The 21,345-nt window shown below is 34.5% G+C and overlaps 1 protein-coding gene across 1 annotated transcript in view; it reads right to left on the reverse strand.

Annotated features, from left to right (window-relative positions):
• Positions 1–7,617: 7,617 nt before the first annotated feature.
• The window catches only part of LOC148947534 (DNA mismatch repair protein Msh6-like), a 281,626-nt gene continuing 267,898 nt past the window's right edge, over positions 7,618–21,345 (reverse strand). Inside the window, exons 18-19 of the mRNA XM_089095293.1 lie at positions 16,238–16,431; positions 7,618–8,875 (exon numbers count right to left, since the gene is read on the reverse strand). Of these exons, the coding sequence (XP_088951419.1) occupies positions 8,639–8,875; positions 16,238–16,431 (431 nt within the window). The 3' untranslated portion in view covers positions 7,618–8,638. The remainder of the gene's footprint in view (positions 8,876–16,237; positions 16,432–21,345) is intronic.

Below are 21,345 nucleotides of genomic sequence, written 5' to 3' on the forward strand. Positions count from 1 at the left end.
CTATTGATTATGTGCAGTTGAATATTGGTGTCCATGAAGTTTAATTTTGAAAATCGTGAATAAAGGGCACTGTTTTTGTACCACTAACAATTGCCAACTTAGCTGGTGAAAGTGGTACTGAAAACAGTTACGTGTGTCCGGTCCTTTAGTCTTATTTTTATTGTAACCATTGCTCTTTTATCAAGCAGAAGATTTGAACTAGTGAACACTATTATATGTGTAGACAATATAATTATATTAAATGTAACTCGGTTTATTTCATAAATGAGTAATTGTACAGTTTCAATACTCTATTTATCAGTTAGTTTCTAATAGCCCTTTTGACATTTTTCAAAAGTCTTCTTTTGTTAGCTAAATTATCCTTAACTTTTTGAAAAGTTAAATAAAGTTATCAGCTTTTCTTCGACTAAGTCAAGTGAGGAAAACGGTCTATTAACTTTATTGACGACGTCCATATGAACCAATGAAAGCGTAATAACATTAATTGCGCGCACTTCACTGTTAACTTATTTACAAATCCGTTAAGGTGTGCCAAATCTCACAGATCCTGCCCATTCTTGTTGATTGCATATTTTTCTTGCATTTATTTCGTTTTTGACCAGATTGAATTTTTGTCTACGTATTGCGTCACTTATCTTGCGTTTTCTCGGGTTAGCAGATGAAACTTGAACGGCTATTAATCCAGACTGTTTTAAATAGTAGCTTCCTATCATCTGATGGCATTTCAATCTCATGAAATACAAAGGATAAGTAATCGAGCTTGTCAGATAAGCAATCCTGGTATACTCGGAGGTAGTACTAGCCATTTTAAAGACATTTTTCTACCCTCCAAAATAAGCTCTTGGATAACATGAATTTTTTTTTCAAGATATCCGATACGACTGTTAAGAGAACCCTGAAATTATTAGATTCGTCTATTCTAAAAAAAGTACCTTATAGGATATCTAGAACGTTTTTTGAGCTGAAATTAGTGACAAAAGTGGATGAATCTGAGTCACAGACAAAAAGTATGTAAAACTGACCAATACTGCAATGTTTAACAAAAGAATAGGTTATTAAGCGTGCCTTGAAGATAATTGTAATAGTGCTACTATATGCAAGAAGACAGTGATGCCAAGCTTATTAAACAATATTCATTCATCAATCATAGGATTATAAAATATACTAACAACTCACTATAACACCAAGCTACTGGAAACTAAAACAGCTGCGCAGGCCTCTCTCCCACCCCAAGCTGTCAATTCTTACCTCCTCCCATCAAGTTCCTATGTCTCTTAAATCTTTCCTTACCCCTTCTCATCCAATTCGAACAAGACCTCCTGTTCTTTTTGCCCGATACTGAAAGCCAGGAAGAACAATATTTGGCAATCTGTCATCCCTCGTCCTAGTAATTTCTAAATTTCTTTTGTTATAGCCCTAAAAAATATGGTAGAACGAAATTTTTTGCACAGTTTGGTGTTTGAGCATCAAGTTTAAATAATGGTAAACATAATGTTCTACATCGTTCAAACCATAGTATATAAATTTAGACAGTACTACCATTCCTTATCTCAACCATTAGACAAAGCCGGACCAAGGTGCAAGTGCTCCGGAGATAATGTAGACAAGTAGAAACATAAGCGACATTAGATTTTTCACGGGTAGACAAGATAGATTTCTCTTGAACGCGAAACTTGGCTTCACCTTTGTAACACTAACTTTTAAAGAATCTAATTTTAGATTAATTTATTCCAATATATATATATATATATATATATATATATATATATATATATATATATATATATATATATATATATATATATATATATATATATATATATATATATACATATATATATACATACATATATATATATATATATATATATATATATATATATATATATATATATATATATATATATATATATATATATATATATATATATATATATATATATATATATATATATATATATATATATATATATATATATATATATATATATATATATATATATATATATAAATATATATATATATATATATATATATATATATATATATATATATATATATATATATATATATATATATATATATATATATATATATATATATATATATATATAATATATATATATATATATATATATATATATATATATATATATATATATATATGTATATATAAATCGGTAATTAGTAGTGTAATCTTATTATTAGATGCTTATAAGATAAGATAAGGGTTTATTCCAAAAACAACACAACACAAAAAAACACATGACGTTCCATAAGCTTACGCTTGTTCGGAAGTATTTACCCTCTTAAAATTAACACTTATATTCGATGTGTACATTCCTAAACCATCCAAAATGCCCTCATTTTCGATTTGTACATTCCTATACTGTCTAAAGAGCCCTCATTTTCGATGTGTATATTCCTATACCATCAAAAGCACCCTCATTTTCGATGTGCACATTCCTATACCATCCAAAGCACCCTTATTTTCGATATGTAGATTCCAATCCCGTCAAAAATACCCTAACTTTCGTTGTGTACATTCAAATTCCACCAACAGCGCCTTCAAAGCTGATATGTATATTACAATACCATCACAAGAACCCTAATTACCGTTGTCTACCTATATAAGCCGTCCCCGGAATCCTCATTTTCTATATCTACATTACTGTACCATCTAAAGCTCTCTCATTTTCGATGTGTACATTCCTATACCGTCCAAAGCTCCCTCATTTTCGTTGTGCACATTCCTATACCATCCAAAGCGCCCTCATTTTCGATGTGTACATTCCTATGCCGTCCAAAGCACCCTCAATTTCGATGTGTACATTCCTACACCGTCAAAAGTGCCCTCATTTTCGATGTGTACATTCCTATACCGTCAAAAGCACCCTCATTTTCGATGTGTACATTTTATACCGTCCAAAGCACCCTCATTTTCGATGTGTACATTCCTTCACCATCCAAAGCGCCCTCATTTTCGATGTGTACATTCCTATACCGTCCAAAGCGCTCTCATTTTCGATATGTACATTCCTATACCATACAAAGCACCCTCATTTTCGATGTGTACATTCCTATACCATCCAAAGCACGCTCATTTTCGATGTGTACATTCCTATACCGTCAAAAGCGCCCTCATTTTCGATGTGTACATTTTATACCGTCCAAAGCACCCTCATTTTCCATGTGTAAATTCCTATACCATCCAAAGCGCCCTCATTTTCGATGTCTACATTCCTATACCGTCCACAGAGCCCTCATATTTGAAGTGTACATTCCAATACCGTCCAAAATGCCCTCATTTTCGAAGTCTATATTCCTATACCATCCAAAGCAACCTCATTTTCGATGTGTACATTCCTATTCCGTCCAAAACAACTTAATTTTCGATTTGTACGTTCAAATACCGTCCAAAATGCCCTCATTTTCGATGTGTACATTCCTATACCGTCCAAAGCGCCCCCATTTTCGATATGCACATTCCTGTACCGTCCAAAGCACTCTTATTTTCGATGTTTACATTCCAATACCGTCCAAAATGCCCTAATTTTCGATGTGTACATTCCTATGCCGTCCAAAGAGCCCTCCTTTTCGATGTGTACATACCATTACCGTCCCAGACATCCTCATTTTAGGTGTATATTCCAATAACATCAAAAGCACCCTCATATTCATTGTATACATTCCAATACCCTCATCAGAACTCTTGTTTTAGATATATACATTCCTATACCGTCCAAAGAGCCCTCATTTTCGATGTGTACATTCCTACTATCCAAAGCGCCCTCATTTTCGATGTGTACTTTCAAATACCGTCAAAAACACCTTCATTTTCGTTTTTTATATTCATATGCAATCAAACGCACTATAAGATTTGATATGTACCTTTCACTACCATCAAAATCGCCCTCATTTTCGTTGGGCGCATACCATTACCATACAAGCAACCCTTACTTTAGATGTCTATATTTCAATGCTATCCAAAGAGCCCTCATTTTCGATGTGTACATTCCTAAACCGTCCAAAGCACCCTCATTTTCGATGTGTACATTCCAATACCGTCCAAAATTCTCTCTTTTTCGATGTATAGATTCCTATACCATCCAAAATGCCCTCATTTTCAATGTTTACATTTCTATACCGCCCAAAGAGCCCTCATTTTCGATGTGTACATTCCTATACCATCCAAAGAGCGCTCATTGTCGATGTGTTCATTCCAGTGACGTCCAAAGCGCCCTTATTTTAGTTGTGTAACTTCCTATGCCGTCCAAAAAGTCCTCTTTTCGATGGGTACATTCCAATACCGTCCAAAAAGCCCTTATTTTCGATGTGTACATTACTATACCATCCAATGCGCCCTCATTTTTGATATTTACATTCCTATACCGTACAGAGCGCCCTCCTTTCCGATGTTTACATTCCTATACCATCAAAACCACCCTCATTGTTGATATGTACCTTCCAATGCCATCCTAACCATCTTTATGTTCGATGTGTTCATTCCAATAACGTCATAAACGTCTTTATTTTCGTTATATACCTTCCATTATCGTCAAAAGAGCGATCATTTTCGATGTGTACATTCCTATACCGTCCAAAGCGCCCTCATTTTCGATGTGTACATTCCTATACCGTCCAAACCGCCCTCATTTTCGATGTGTACATTCCTATACCGTCAAAAGCACCCTCATTTTCGATGTGTACCTTCCTATACCGTCAAAAGCACCCTCGTTTTCGATGTGTACATTTTATACCCTTCAAAGCACCCAAAAGTGCGGAAACAGCTTGAGCACTGTCGTAACCGTAGCTTCTAATCTTCTAATCATTGGTTTGCAGATTTATCTTCATCCAAATTTTTTCAACTACCCTCACTAATAATACAACCTAGGTAAGTGAAGCTGTCGACTTCAACCTTTTTATCCCAGCATCACTTCACCTTCATTAAAGTAATAACAGGAAGATTTTTGATTATTTTACACACTTTCTAATTCTCTTTTATTTCTTTAGAAAAAATTAAATATTCTGAGCTGTTTTATAATTAAGACACTTAAGTAAACTTGTCCTTCCAACGGTCCAAGTTATAAACTACGAGTATCAAAATAAATATTCTAATAAAAATATTTTTAAAAACTCCCATTGAAATTTTTCTATCCCACAGCACAAAAATTCAGTTTCAATATCTGATACTGAAAATCCACAAAAACAAGTTAGAGTTAAAAAACAAAATAAAAAAAGAGCCACCATCTTACATGAGAAACTAAAAGCTGGTTGATTTAAAAGAATAGTCAACAAAATTCGTGTTTAAATGAGTCGTCTCTATGGCCCAAGATTTCATTTAAATTATTTTGTTATCAGCAGAAGCCAGAGGCAGTTTTAGAGAGGGGGGGCAGAAGGGTGCTTGCCCAGGGAGCAGCAATTTTAAGGGCACACAATTTTAAATAAATAATATAATGGTTATAATAATTTTCTAATTTTTTAAATTTTATTTTTCTTAAAACAAAGCAAAGAGCGGAGTTGGTAGTAAGCATAAAAAAATTGAATACAAAATTTTAATTTTTCCTATATTTTAATCCCTTTTCCTTGAAAATAAAGGTAAGTAGACGGAATTTAATTAATTTTAATGTTTTCTTTGATATTTTATAGTCAAATATTGTTAATAAATGAAAATAATGAATAAATGAAAATTTCGTTAAAATTTTATGACAGACAGGTGGGGGAGGGACACTAGTCAAGATTTTTCCCCGGGCACAAGAGAGGTAAGAACCTCTCACTGCCGGTTCTTCCCAGCCAGTTAAGAATCCACAACTGTGGATTGTAGCAACACACATTACAATACTATTATTAGTTATATATAATTATAATAACTATAATAGCTCTATAATTATTATAAGCATTGTAATTGAAAATGCGTAATGGCAAAAAAATAAACTTGATAATAACACAAACGCGGCAGACAGGTAATTTTGAGCTGTTTAGTTTAAGATGAACTTCTTCATTTTACAGAACTTGTCAAAGAAATGAGAAAAATGAGAGTTACAATGTTCGATTATCCTCCAAGTTCTATCAACTATTTGATTATACTAATTTATTTTTATTAAACCAAATAAATCACATCAATTAATTGTATTTTTATTTTATTACTTTTAGTTAATTAATAACTGTTGACTAATCTATATCACTACGCGAGAACAATAAGTACACAACTTTAAGAATATATTTAACAATTCAGTATTTTTAGACCCTAAATGTAATTTTCTTTGTATGTTGATTAAGATGAGAATAAATGGCGTTGTGACTGCCGTAAATAAGGAAAAGACGTACAATAATCGCTTAAAATAGTATTACCTGGAATCTAGTAAAATAAGGTCTTTGAACCAGATATATCAGAGTCAGAAATTTTCGAACGTTGCTAATCTAGGACGGTGCTTCGTATAAAAGAACTCATCACAGCAAAAAGCTACCTGAGGCCAACACAGCAGCTCCAACAGGTCACTCTCTCAGAAACCATGGACATCAAAAGACGCTTGCCATTCGTGGCGGAACTGTGCTAAGCATTTTATGGAACTGTGCTAAGCACTGTACAAAGCATGGAAGAACTATGTGGCAAACGTGGCACTCCGAAATGCAAACCTGGTGACAGGAGGTCAGCGCCCCCTCGAGCACCATGCAACAGTTTCAGGAGCGTCCAGGCAGGGCCTTATCCAGTACAATGTCACAAGAGAAGCTTAAATTTCTTATTGAAGCTTACATGGTAGCCCTTATTTAACACCGAAGTAGATTCTCTTTTCAACTCAATCCGTTTTAACTGGTACCTGAATTGATTAGGGAACTCATTAGTAATAGCTTTCTAGGTATCTTGTATCTTGCAGCGGGTACAGGCGTTTTCGCATCACCCGGCATCCGACCGAAGCTTCCGAATGAGGGTCTCCCATGATTGCCGGTCTTAAGCCAATTCTTCGGCGAACTTTAGCCATTGCTTGTCCCATTGAGGCCAAACTTACGGAAACTTTCAATAGGCTCCAGAACTTGCCTAATGAGGGACCACCAATTTTTAAACTAACCTCCTTTTCGTCTACATCATGTTGATAAGAGTTCAACGAAAAGTATCTGTTTAATGAGGCGTTCGATGGGGCGATGCAAAACTTGTCCAAGCCGGCGGAGCTTGATGACGCTTGAGATTTTGTCGATGCTGAAATAATGTTGGCGGATATTGTCGTTCGAAGTATGAAAGTAAAAAAGGAAGCGTAAAATTGAACGTAGGCAACGGTGGTCAATAGCCTCTATACCACGTCCGTGAGCTGCTTTGATGGGCAGCGATACAACACGATAGAGTAGGATGGCCCTTACAGGACTGCCCTCGCGGAAACAAACATTTGTCGTAAAATACGTCGTAGTATTGAAGATAGTGATACTGAAAAATGCTTATGCCAACTTTGCCTCTCACTCAGACTATCTGTCTTGGCTTTTTCTCCAATTTGCCATGGTTGGAGAGCAATTCGATTTTGTTTGAATTAATAAAGCGCAATTCAATTTTATTCAATTCAAATCAATTTTAATTCTATTAATAACTAAAGAGCCTAATTATGGCACAATAGAATGAAGATATAAATGTAACATCATTTAATAGCGGCCTGCTAAAATACAGTACAATTAAAATGGAATGAAATAATAGTAGAGCAAAGCAAACACAAAATAATGAAATAGAAAGAGTAATGAAAGGTATATTCCTACACGATGTCGAAAATATGAGGTAAAATAAAGAAAAATCTTCTTTTTAGTTTGATATGATATTGATCTCAGCTTAACTGAAAGCTTCTATGTGAGTGTGTGTGTGGGGGGGGGGGGGGTGAATAGGTCTTTGCTAAGACGAGAAATAATGTCGTCTTCCACTAGAATAACGATATTCAATGTAATTCAATCTCAACCCGCCTCTTTTTAAATGCAAGAATTCGTACAAGATTTTCGATGTGTTAATGGATAAAAACCTAAAGAATGAGTCTTCCAGGGCTATCCTTCCCCCGACCCCCCCCCTCCCCCAAAGCACTATATCGAATAATATTTGGTTCAATTAGGACCCCAAAACAACGAAATAGACGAGAAGTCTAAGAATCCTCGAATAAAGTTCTAGGTTTAAGATTCATTTACTCAATTTTATAAACAAAGGGGGAGATCAGATTACTTATAAAGTCAATACTAGATATATGGAATAAACAAGCTTAAAAGGTAGAGCATAGAATAGCTTTGATAATTTTTTCAGACTCAGGGAGGATGGGACGGAGGACAGTCTTCCAAAATAACTTCAAAATTATGAAGATACTGTTCGAGAATAAAAGATATAATACAGAATGTGTAAGTCAACTAATATGAGAACTGCAACTACAATATAAAATAATCGTTATGAAGGCACTAACTCTACATTATTCAGAACAACTTTACGACGAAGTTGTAATATGTTTGGATGGTTTAGTGTGAAATTAAGTAAATCAGAGACAAAAACACTTAAACCTCTTAATATCGGTTACGCTTTTCAAATTAAATTAACACTGCTTTAGACCTGAATCAAAACCCCCAGGGAGCGTTTTCCTGACATTTTAATTACTAATCCGGAACTGTAATAGCCTTCGATCTGTTTTTAGCAAGCGATCATTTTCAAAAACAATCTAACAGCCTGAGCCAATTTTTCATCATCTTCTGAGGTGGCAATAATTCGTGCTGCTCTAGCAAGGGCAACTTCTTTTTCAAACTGCTTTGCATCTTTGTGACCTTCACGAATAACGTCATCGCTCAGACCAGCCAAACGTGCTGCATTAAATCCATAAGACTTAGGGCAGGAACCGGGAACAAATCGGTATAAAAATGTGATTGTTTCCTAAAAGAAAAAAAAGTGATTAAAAAATGATGTCTTGAATGACGTCATTGCTCAAACCAGCTAAACGTGCTGCATTAAATCCATAAAACTATGGATAGGCACCGAGAACAAATGGGTATAAAAATTAAATTATTTGCTAAAAGACAAAAAAACGTGATGAAAAATGACGTCATGGATGACGTCATCATCAAACTAGCCCATCGTTCTGTATTAAACCCATAAGATTTTGGGCGAGCATTGGAAGCAAATTGGTTTCAAAATGTAATTATTTCCTAAAAGACGAACAAAGTGATTGAAAAGAGAAAATAATGACATCATCCCTAATACCAGCCAATCGTACTACATTTAATCCATAAGACTTTGGGTAAGCATCGGGAACAAAATGGTATAAATTTTACAGTTCCCTAAATCAGAAAAAAATGATATAAAATAAAACATAAAAAAACGAGAACGAAGTAAAAACGAAAAAATTAAGAATAACCAAACAAAATACAGTTATGTCCACCAAGAAAAATTAAAACGAAAAAAACAAACAAAAAAAACAAACAAACGTGAAAACACAACTCGATTTAAGTTGTTCACAGAGAACAGCAATTGAGAGTGATAGCGAAATGTCCTACTCACGGAAAATTTATTTCGAGAAAAAAGTGATTTAAGATTTTTGACTCTTTCTAGTTTCGACATTATTAAGAATCTAGAAAAAAAAAACAGAACCTACATATAAAGCAGCGCTGCTCTAGCTTCTTTTGCGGCCAGGGCAAAATATTGATTAGACCCCCCCCCCTCTGTCTCCCAAACAATTTTCACACAGTTTTTATTTTAAAAATAAATTTAAGATATAATTTTAAATTTATTATTTAAATTATTTAGTTGTTATTAATTATATATTTTACTATATTAATTATTAAGAAAATTACATTAATTGTATTTTAATTAAATTATTTTAATTATTATCATCTGATTTTTAAAATTAATTTTATTGATTTTATTTTAATAAAACAAGAATTTCAAAAATTAAAAAATGATTATAACAGTTAGATTATTGATTTGAAATTTTGTACCCCTAAAATTTTTTAGCCCAGAGCGAGTGCCCCCTCTGTCCCCCCTCTAAAACCGCCTCTGATAAATGGCTAAGATGGGACATAGAAAAACTAATTTCTTTCCAAGAATACGAAAAATAGAGCCGTAGGCCAATTTCGCTGCAATTATGCGCAGAGAAAATCATTTGCAGAGAATTTTTTTTTTATTTCGTGCAAATAACGGAATAGAAAAAAAAATACAGAACCAAAAGCTCATTCTTCATGTTTTTTTTAAACTTTGATTACAGTTAACAAAAGGTAATTTATCAGTTAATTTAAAAATCATTAAGGATACAAAAAAAAAGTGAAAACATTTTTTTTTCGTTATTCTCAGAGTGCACGACTTATAAACCGCCTAAAATTCCTAATTAATTTTCATTACTTTGTTTGTCGATTCAATTTTTTGTTGCTAAGCAACAGAGGATCAGACCGAGTCTCCACATAGGCCATTGGAAAGAGCTAAAAAAAAAAACATCTTAGATGGCAATCTTCCCTCTACAATTTTAGTTTCAACGGAATACGACAATCTCGCTCTAAGTCTTGCATTGTTCTCTTGCTATTTACATTATTTTCTCTTTCTTCACTAGTCGTGATTTTCCTCTATCTGTCTTCGTCAGGCTTTCTGATTTTTTGCTGCTTGGCTAATATGGCCTCAATTGGTTAGTATGGTCAGTGTGTTCTAAAAAAGTATTTAAAGAAAATATGTCAATCTTTCTTCTGGAAGATAAACCCTTTTTTTCGAGATCCTGTTCTTAGACATAAAATTGAAGTACCAGATCGACTTAATCGTTATTGGATTCCAATTTTCAGACCAGATTAGAAACAACGCTTAGACCGAATAACAATGAAAATATATTTCAAAGTTTTAAAGCCGTTTATAAAAAAAAATCATTTAAACAATCACTTAAACAGGTAGCATAGCATATATTTAAAAAAATATAAACAAAAAACCAATTTGAATTTACAAAATGGATTCAACTGACAAAAAATAACCAGAATTAACAAAAGAAAGAATGTAGTATTTCTAAGAAGTTATCAAATGCTACAACAAAAGAGAAGTTGATATTCAAACAGATAGAAGCTACTCATCTCCTTCTTGCTTAAAAAGCGATTTCCCGATCGACAAAAGCTAGCTTACTAACTTATACTTGTAGCAGAATTCAAGCATCTCAGCTCCATTTGGCGTCCGGTAACTTTGTCATTGTGGTAAGCCAAGAGTCTCAGTCAAACGTAAGTGGCTCAATCAATTCGAACCAGGACTATCCCATCTTCGTCCATACTTCTTGAAGCCACGGAAAGAGTTGAAAGAGTTTAGGTTTGACATGATGGAGGCGAGCAACGTTTTCTTCTGTCCTCCATGTCACTTTTTTCATCCCGAAAGGGGCGTACATCTGATGGCATTATTGACGAAGGTGTGCTGTGGGCGGCGAAGTGTATGGCCGAACCTTCGGAGTTTTCTTTGTTTGATGATAGTGGCCAAATCATAACGGTGATGACAAAGTTTACGGAGTTCATCATTGCTGACTTGATCACAAAATTTGATGCCAATGATTCTCCTTAGACATGAGTGGTCGAATGCGCTGAGGGCTTGTATGTCAGATGCTTTCAGAGACCATGTTTCACAGTCGTATAGTAGGACAAACAAAGGCCTGATATATCCTTATTCTTATCTTCAAAAGCATTCTTTTCTGGTTCCATAGAGAGTGGTTTAGCTGGGTGATTCTCGACTGACTTTCTGATGTGCATCCTCGTATTTGGTCTACCAGAGGGCCTAGGGAGAGATAGAGAGAGATGAGATATTTATTTCGAGAAATTACTATCACAAGCCCTGAAGGGCCGAATTCGAATTTCGAAGTCCATAAAAAAACAAACAAGCAAGAAAATCATAACAAAAGCACAACAACTAAAAAATTGGCAACCAATGCAAAAAAATAAAATAATTAAATAGCGGAATCCTATATGATTCTTTTGTCACTTATATTAAAAACTGCAAAATGGCAACTAGCTAAAAAGATAAAAACCGATAAAACTGAAAAAAAAAATAATATACATGTTTAAAAAACAACATAAAAAGGGGATAGGGAACAAAAAAAAAAGAGTATAAAGAAAAACGAGCTGTTTCTTTTATTATATAAGAGAAAAGACAAAATTTATTTACAAATTAACAACTATTTATTATATCAGTAAAAAAAAGGGATAAAATATTTCTTATACCGCAAGGTAGCACAAACAATGGGAGATAAGGTGGGGATAGGCTGGGACACAGCTCATGGAGGGCGATTTCTATCAAGTACAAGGTATTCAGGGAAAAGGTTTGCATTATAAGGGTCCAAAACTGCGAACTTACCAAAACGGAGGCAAAAATTATCTCTTCTTCTCTTGAGGGTCTCTAGTTTTCAAATATTTAACAAATGCAGATACGGTATCTTGCCCTCTTTAAAAATAATTATTAGAGCTCTCTTTCGGAGATTTTCAATTTTTTGTGTTGCTTCATTTGAGAGACCTGGGTGCCACACAGGACAAGCATACTCTAATATGGGACGCACAAAAGAAATGTATACTTGTAGTAAATGTGATTGAGGGCAACTGAATTTATTTAAAAGTGTAAGGAGCGAAAGCGAGGAGTTTGCTTGTCGTAGGATATTATTTATATGGGCATCCCATTTCAAATTAGAAGAAATTGTAACACCAAGGAGTTTAAGAGATGTGACAGAGGTTTCAGGAGGTATAGGAGCAAGAAAAAGGGGAGGGGATTTAAGGAAACCTACTGAGACTATTGCGGATTTAGAAGGGTTAACTGTCATGTCAAGGGAAGAGCCCTCACAGGCAATATCTTGGAGTATGCCCATTGGGTTGCTAAAGATGTTTTTATGACATATCTCTAAAACTGTCAAGTCATCGACAAATATTAGATTACGCCAAGTATTAGATTTTTCAAGTAATTTACCCATGGTATCAACAAGATGGATCAGGTAATGAGAGGTTGACGTGGATTTGAGATTAACAAACTGTCTAAGATCAATGAGGGGGAGGACTTTCATCTTAAGCCAGTCCTCGAGAAAACTTTCATACAATTTTGAAAAAACCGAGATCAGGGTAATAGGACGAATGCCATCAAAGCCAGGCTTCCTATTTTTCTTTTTGATTGGGGTAATAAAGCCTTGTTTCCAATATTGAGGGAACTGTCCAGATTCGGTAATTTCATTAAACAGGGTGGATAGGGGTCTTGAGAGGTAATCACTGAAAGCTTTAATCAGAGTAACAGGAATATCAAAAGTGCAAATGCTTGATCGTTTTAGTTTTTCAATTTTTTTTACAACATCAAGTGGAGAATTATGTGGGAGTGAAAAAGGATCAGGAATATCTGGAAATGCGTAAGATAGTGGTAGGAGACTCTGGACAATAGAAGCCAGAAACTTATTGAGGTCATTAGCTGTGGTCTTTGGAGGTTCATTTATATTAAAATTTAGTTGTTCTTGACTCTTGCCGGTAATTTTTCAGAGTACCAGTTCTTTGGTTTATCATGGCGCAAGTATTTAATTTTATTTTTATAATAGGCTCGGGCAGCTTTTCTAATTTGACTTTTTAATTCCTTTCTTAACTTATTTGCTTCAGCTAAATTACCCCTGTTAAATAAGCTTATTTTCGTGCGGATTAATATTTTTATGTGATTATTTATGTGAGGTTTATCACTGGAGCATTTTTTTATTTTTTTTCTGGGAAACATAATGAGTAGGAATCAATTAGTTTTTTTGTGAAAAATCAGAATTTTGTCATCAAGGTTATTAGAATAATAAATGTCTGACCAACTTTCACTGGTCGGCCATGATCCAAAAGAAAAAAAAAGGCCTGTGTCACCGAAGGGACGGCAAGCCCCAATGGAGGTAGTAAAGGAATGTTCAATGGCTGAAGAGGGAGAAAAAAGAAGACAATTGTGGTAACTGCCTCCTAGTGGTGGCAATGCTTGCGGGGAGTTGTAATACTTACTCGTGTTTGAACAAATAACATCCAGAGAGGTGTTACCTTTTGTAGTAGATATTTTAACCAGTTGTTTAATATTAAGAGAGGTGCAGATAGAGTCTATCCTCAGGTCATTCACATCGCAAAGTAAGCAAATACCAGCGTTCGGATACTTTGATAAGTTATCAAATATTTTGCAGTAGGTTGCATAGGTTGCATCAAGACATGGCTAATTGTAGACAGAGAAAAGGCAAGACAGATAGTCCAAGTAATTGAGAGGCAAATGTTTAAACAGCTGCGGCCCGGGTAAATGGCGAGATTAGGCGTTGCTCTCTTATTGGACACATACTTGTTTGTTAGTTTTTGGAAAGGCATGCCTGCCTAGAGTCTCAGGCATGTTGACCAAGAATTTAAAATTTAAGTCTTGAGAAGATATAACAAATACCATGACTTTTGTCTTCGAGGAGCTTATCTTTATAGCTCACCAAAGAGAATTCTCAGCTATTTTTGATAGCATGGATTGTGCTTATGAACGAGATTCAGTTAATAAGCTAATATCGTCGGGATAGTCCATATCGGTGATCCCAAAATTAGGGTTTACTTCAACGCCTGAGAAGGTCGTCATTGCTCTGGTCATGATCCAGTCGATTACGAAGTTAAATAAGGCGGAAGACAATATACATCCCTGTCGGACACCAAAATCAATTTGAAACATCGAGGAGAGCTCCTTGAATTTGGAAATCTGAATTTGGGCTCGCATACGCTGGTAGTATGCTGCACTGAGTATGACTATCTTGTCGGGTACTCTATCCTCTGCCAAGGCTTTCCCGATTTCATCCCTTAGAACAGAGTCAAAGGTCGTTATAAAGTCTATAAATAGAGGCACTGTTGGTTTCTGGTGTTTTGCCCTGAGTTCTGCCCCTCAATAATTCTAGAGTTCTAGAGTTCAAAAGTGCTGCCCCTTAGTGATTCTAAAGTTCTAGTATAAAGTTCTACCCCTCATTAATTCTGGAGCTCTAGTTATTCTAGAGTTCTGCCATTCATTAATTCTAGATTTCTAGAATTAGTTCTAGAGTTCCACTAAATCTAGAGTTTTGTTCATCAGTAATTTTAAACCAACAAATGCCCTACCTTTATATGATTTGATACAAGGTCCAGTTGTACTGATTTTCCTTTCTTTAACCCTGTTGTCTAAAAGGCAAACATTTAAAAGAATGCACAAGAAACGAGATGTTCTGACAAAAAATAAAGCGATAATCAAAAAGTATATCCAGAAATTCAAGTTCAAAGTAAAAACAAAAATACAGGTATAACATAAAAGTAGAAGAAAAGATTAGTTAAATTAGGAAAGAAATTTATTTAATCTAATCGGTTAATTAAACTTTAATAATTAACTTACTAATTAAAGCAGATTAATAATATTAATTTAATTAAACGCAGAAGACAAATTAATTCAATTACAAAAGAGATTTATTTAATTTAACTGGAAAATTAAATTAAATTCACTTATCAATTAAATTACTTGGATTAATTATATCAAAATTTAATTAAAAGTAGAAAAAAAATTATAATTAATCGTACCTGAGTTGGATCTTCATCGTTTTCATTTTCAACCATACAAGCCATATGACCAAGTCCCACTTTGGCCTCTTGAGAGAACTCTTCGACCAAATTTCATGAATTTCAGGAAAATAATTTTCACAGAAGGGGGTTCCCTGAAGTTGCAGGGAGACGATTAGAACTTAAAGGTCTTCTCAAATGAAAGTATACCAAGGAGAACTTTTCGGACTGAATCTTCTGCAATAAATTTTATGGAGGGGGGATTTTCCTCAGGTCTTGAATACGTCACTGAACTCTATGAATATTATTCCATTAGCAACGTAGGGATAGTAAACAGTGACAGACCTAAAGCTCCAAGTTATCTAACCTTAGCGTAAAGAGCAAGGTCATTAGATGGGGGCTACACCCTCATACACGGAATAATTTCTAATTTTTTTAGTTTTCATGTTGCTTCTTACTTTCAGTTGAAACAAATTGTTTTAAAATTAAATTTCTGATCGTTTTTTTAATAATGCCATTAAATCTGGCTTACTCTCCATGAAAAAATCCTCTCCTTCCGAGAAACTTTTCTGTCGAGCGTTCCTTTCACGTAAGATGCACCCTCCCCCCCGTGAAATTCTCTCCAGGTATTTCCATCTTGTCTGAAAATCCCCCCCCCTCCTTAAAATTTATTGCAGTAGATTCGGTCTGGAAAAAATATCCTTAGCATGCATTTATTTGAAAAAGATATTAACTTCCAAAAAAAATTCATAATTAATCGTACCTGAGTTGGATCTTCATCGTTTTCATTTTCGACCATACAAGCCATATGGCCAAGACCCACTTTGGCCTCTTGAGAGAACTCTTCGACCAGAGTATGATAATGGGTGGAAAATAAAGTGCGAGCACCAAGACGAACCAACTCACTGACGACAGCAGAGGCAATGGCTGTCCCGTCATAAGTTGCCGTTCCGCGGCCTAAAAATTCAATAAAACAATTAGTGCATATTAGCTTGCAACTTATTAATGCATAGTACATCAACTTGTACACAATAAAACAATTAGTTAGCAAGGGGCCTTTAATAGGTTGCCATAGTAAGTTTGTTTGTTTGTAACTATGTAAACATAATGTGACATGATATCAAACACACATCTGCAAGGTTCATTAACGTTATTAAGGCAGGTTCACAGGAGCTGAATTTCACTTCGGCGCCCAGTTTGAAAAACAAAACTAAAAAAAGAAAAAACTCTAATTTGGTGGATCACTTGGTTTATTTATGTTTCGGGTCAGGGGAAAAAAAGTTCATCATTCATGTTTTGCGTCAATATTTCACGCTGTCCAATCAAAAATGCCTTAAAATGGGTAGATATTCAGTTCAATTCCATGTCAAATTAAATAAAAAAGAAAAACATTTTTTTCAACTGAAAGTAAGGAACAGCATTAAAGCTTAAAATGAACAGAAATTACTTTGTATATAAGGGAGGCTGCCCCCTGCTCAGTTTTTCGCTCTTTAAGTTCTTTGAAAATACTTCTCATTCAAATTAAAAGGCACTTGTATTACAGGAGTCGTTTTGAGAAAATTGGGACAAAAAGGCAGACTTGGGCGTAAAGGGCAATGGGCGAGAAAAGGGCAGAATAACTTCTATTCGTTTTAAGCAGCAATATTCCTCCTTAATTCCAGTTCAAAAAACTTATTTTTTATTTAATTTTTGCCTTTTTTTCAAATCATACAAAGACCCCCCCCCCGGATAAAATTTTCCCCAGGAACTCGACTACCCATAGAAAATTTTCCTTGTGGAAAATCCCCCATACCTGCAGAAATTCCCCAAAAAATTTCGTAGATTTTCCAATAATAAATTCGATATGTAAAGAATGGGCAAATTGCACAAATTTACAGCCCTTTCCCCAGGGACTGCGGCAGGTCATGTCATCCCCAGAGGCATAGTGCTGTACCTTTCAACCTTGCTGAATCAAATAGCTATCTAAAAATTTTGATTGGATGTTTTTGGGAAAAAAAGTGGCACAAAAGGGTGATAGTTCCCCTCCAATCTTTAAGGTCACTTAAAAAAGGCACTATAAGTTTTGATTTCTGTTCGAACGAGTCCCCTCCCGATCTCATGGGACCATTGGTTCGATACGATCACCCCAGGAAAAAAAAAACATACGCAATCTTTCTTTAGGCAAAAAATACAAGATTCCACATTTGATTTTAGATAGGAGCTTGAAATTTCAACAGTAGGGTTCTCTTATATGCTGAATCTAATGCTGTGATTTTAATTAGATTACTTGGGCTTTTCAATAGTCAGGGAAATTTTTTCTTGCTCGTCACTTTTGATGAGTAAAAGTAAACCGAATGAATTTCATATATTTCATATGTTTTTCAAATATCGCATATATTTTTCATATATTTCATATATTTTTCCTACATTTCATACATTTTTCATTTATTTCATATATTTTTTATAAATATATGTTAAATTTCGTAAAATTCATAATTTTTATTCATAAACAATTCACAAACATACTCATAATTTACAGTTGTTTATTTTAAAATTCATAAATTTCGTACATTTCGAATCACCATAAAACGCCAATTTTTGTATTTATCAACTGATGTCAAAGTTCCTTTTTAAGAGTATCGGTTGCTATTTGACAGAGTCACTCCTACTTGCTCTTCTTTACCAGGAACAGTTTGAGTAGGTGCCCCCTGGGAAACTACAGCCTAGTTAAAACGTGACACTGCATACATTCTTCGTAATGGATAATTTTGTTCGCGTGTTACCGTCTTAGTTGGTTGTTTAGGAAGTCCCATTGGAAAACTCGCTGTTCACTCCAGGAAGCCCTCCTCAGTCATCCCCTCCAAAAAGGTCAATCTGAAGAAACCCACTTGAAAAGACAAATTATGAACTTAAAATTCATTTGCTACGAATTGTTGAAAGGGTTAAGAATTTGTAGGGATGAATTTCAATCTCGAAGCTTTTTTATATAGCCTACAAATCAAATACAGAAATCCATTATTTTCTATTTCCCGCCCCAATTCCCAAAACGTATCCTGGCGTTTCTATTCTCTTCACTTATTCCTGGTAAATGAATATTCTCGAAACTAATCAATTTATAAGTGATTACTTCTGGCAATCCAGCCGAAAGTTGTTTATAAGCAAGGATTAAAATCTAGCTGATTGTGCGTCATCAGGTGTCACAAAGAGAAAAAGGTTAAAATAAAGAGTTAAAACAAAGAGAAATGGAGAATTTACTTGCGAATAATCTTGCGACTCAAAAACTTTTGTTCTAATTACTGACTTAAAACTTCACCCAAAACAACGAATCACCCGGTCTTCCCGAATCGAATCCATAAATTAAGGAGGAGTCTTGACAAAAGTTTAATACGTGTAAGAAAGTAGATAAAGAGGAAATCAGGTAAGAGATAGTTCATAGGCTATAGTCATAGGCTACATCAGGTAAGACATAGTTCGTAGGCTTATAGAGCCACAATTCAAGGGCCCAATGATTTATTTGCTTGAAAATCCCACAAATGCAAATTTTCTGAATTTAACGAAGAAATAATTTGGTTTTTGTGCAATATCATATGGCTAAGGAAAGGGGATATATTACACTATTATCGGGGGGAGGGGTAATAATTTGAAATCAACTGTGGCTAAATAGTTCCAATTCTTTATTATAGCTAGATATAATAACAACACTATTAACATACTGTTCCCAGCGGGGAGACGGGCTCTAAGGACAAGCCAGAACTGCTGCAAACAAGCCAGCAAACGTTCAAGAAACGTTTCCATTAAACATGTAGGAAACGTCTGTTGGCACATTTCTCACTCATCTCTTACCAAATAATGACGTAGATAAATTCGGTGACCATACTGCCTTTCCATGACGATAAAATAAAAGTTCAAAATAGGGATAAAATCCTTTTTAATAGACGGTGTATAGAAATTCACAAAAATACCAGATATTTCGGTCACACATACAGTGACCGTCATCAGTAGTAAAACAACTACTACTAACACTACACTACAAATACACAAGTAGCACTACTGATGACGGTCACTGTATATGTGACCGAAATATCTGGTATTTTTGTGAATTTCTATACACTGTCTATTAAAAGGATTTTATCCCTATTTTGAACTACCAAATAATATTTGCCATAAAAATACTGACTTAAAACTTCACCCAAAAAGTTCGTTATCCTGGTTTAAAATAATGCCAGATCTCGTGCAAATAGACATATTTGAAAAAATAATCTATCCAGAAACAGGAATAAGGGAATTAGCATACGAAAAAAAGGCAAAAGAAATGAACCAGTGGAACTAGAGCGCAGTTCTTAATCTGGAAATACTTTCGGGAAGTATACAAGTCCCGGAAATACACAATATTTCCGGGAAGTGTATTTCTTTACAGGGGTAGGGTAACTACCCACCAGATTGTACAACGTTCATAGACTTCAGGATGAAAATGTGAGAGAATTGTTGCAGATGTACTTGAAGACTTATTAGTCCAATATAATGGATTTTAAATTTTATGGATATTAATATGGATTTTAAATTCTGCATTGTAGAAGACAGATAGAATTGCTTTATGAAAATAGTTTGCGATGTAGCAGATGATGTTACACAAAGAAAAGTAACAAAATGTACTTTAAGAAGGAATGTTAATTGAATATCTGTGTGTGATAGAAGATAGAAAGGTTTGGTAAAAAAAATAGAAAAAAGAGTGATAAATCTTTCGACGGAAAGTGAAGTAAAAAGGAATTAAAGAAACATAAAACGGAGCCTTGAATAACACTCCTGATTATAGGAAAATGCAATCAGAGAGCATAATACAAAGATATTGTACTGGAATGTTCAATAATTGGAAGGAAGCATCAAGTTCTGACTTGTCCCAGTTAAAGATAGGGACGGGGCCTCCAATAGTGATAAAGCGAGAGCTCCTCAATTCAAAATGGCCTTCCAAGCCCAATGAAACCTCAGAGCAAAAAATATTCCATCATAAAAAACTGAAATGTATAGCCATTCCCGGACTGTCATAGCTAAAGTTAAGAACGGGGCCTCAATTAGTGATAAACCATATTAAAGAGAGACGGGACAACAATTTGATTATATGGTAAAATATAACAGAGTTTTAGGAAATGATAAAGAAAATGATGAGAGCGTTTTAGATATTTCAAATTGAAGGCAGATTTATTTAGTAAGGAGGAGCTGAATATTGCATTAAAATAATTGAAAAATGATGAGTCTTAAGGTAATGATAGCAGGGTAAAAAAAAAAAAAACATAGGCAGAATTTAATATAAATATTAATGTACCAAGGACATCAAAATCAAAGCTTTTTTTGCCTTCCGTATCCATATTAGCTCTATCCATACCTGAATATAAAAAAATAAACAGTACAAAAAATTATGGACTGATCCCACAGCTGAGAGCCACAAATATACGTTAAGAATTTTAAGGATTTAATTAGATGATTTAATTATTGAATGATGATGAATGATTTAACGTATGAGAATCTTAATGATTTACAACCTGACAACCTTAAATCTTCAGTGAAAGGGTTACTTGATGACCTTATATTGGCTAAGATCTCTTCCCAGGTAGATGAGGCAGTGGTTAAAATGAAAGAGGAACAGACATACATGCAACATAATGTCACTATCTCTTCAGATAAGCTGGATGCAATCAAGCAGGAGGTGTATGCTGGCCTCAACCTAGATCTTAGTAATCTAGTGAATAAAACTCTTGAAAGCTATAACAGACGCATATTTTCTGTTGAATCTTCATTGGCTACTTTAGAGTCATCCATGATAGACCTTAAAAACTCTTTCCAGCCTATCCTGTCCAACCTGGCAAGATTAAATGATCGTTTTGAACAGCAGGATTT

The sequence above is a fragment of the Artemia sp. Qi Xiang Cuo genome, chromosome 10 (assembly GCF_049724085.1).
Source record: "Artemia sp. Qi Xiang Cuo chromosome 10, ASM4972408v1, whole genome shotgun sequence".
In the NCBI taxonomy this organism is placed as follows: Eukaryota; Metazoa; Arthropoda; class Branchiopoda; order Anostraca; family Artemiidae; genus Artemia; species Artemia sp. Qi Xiang Cuo.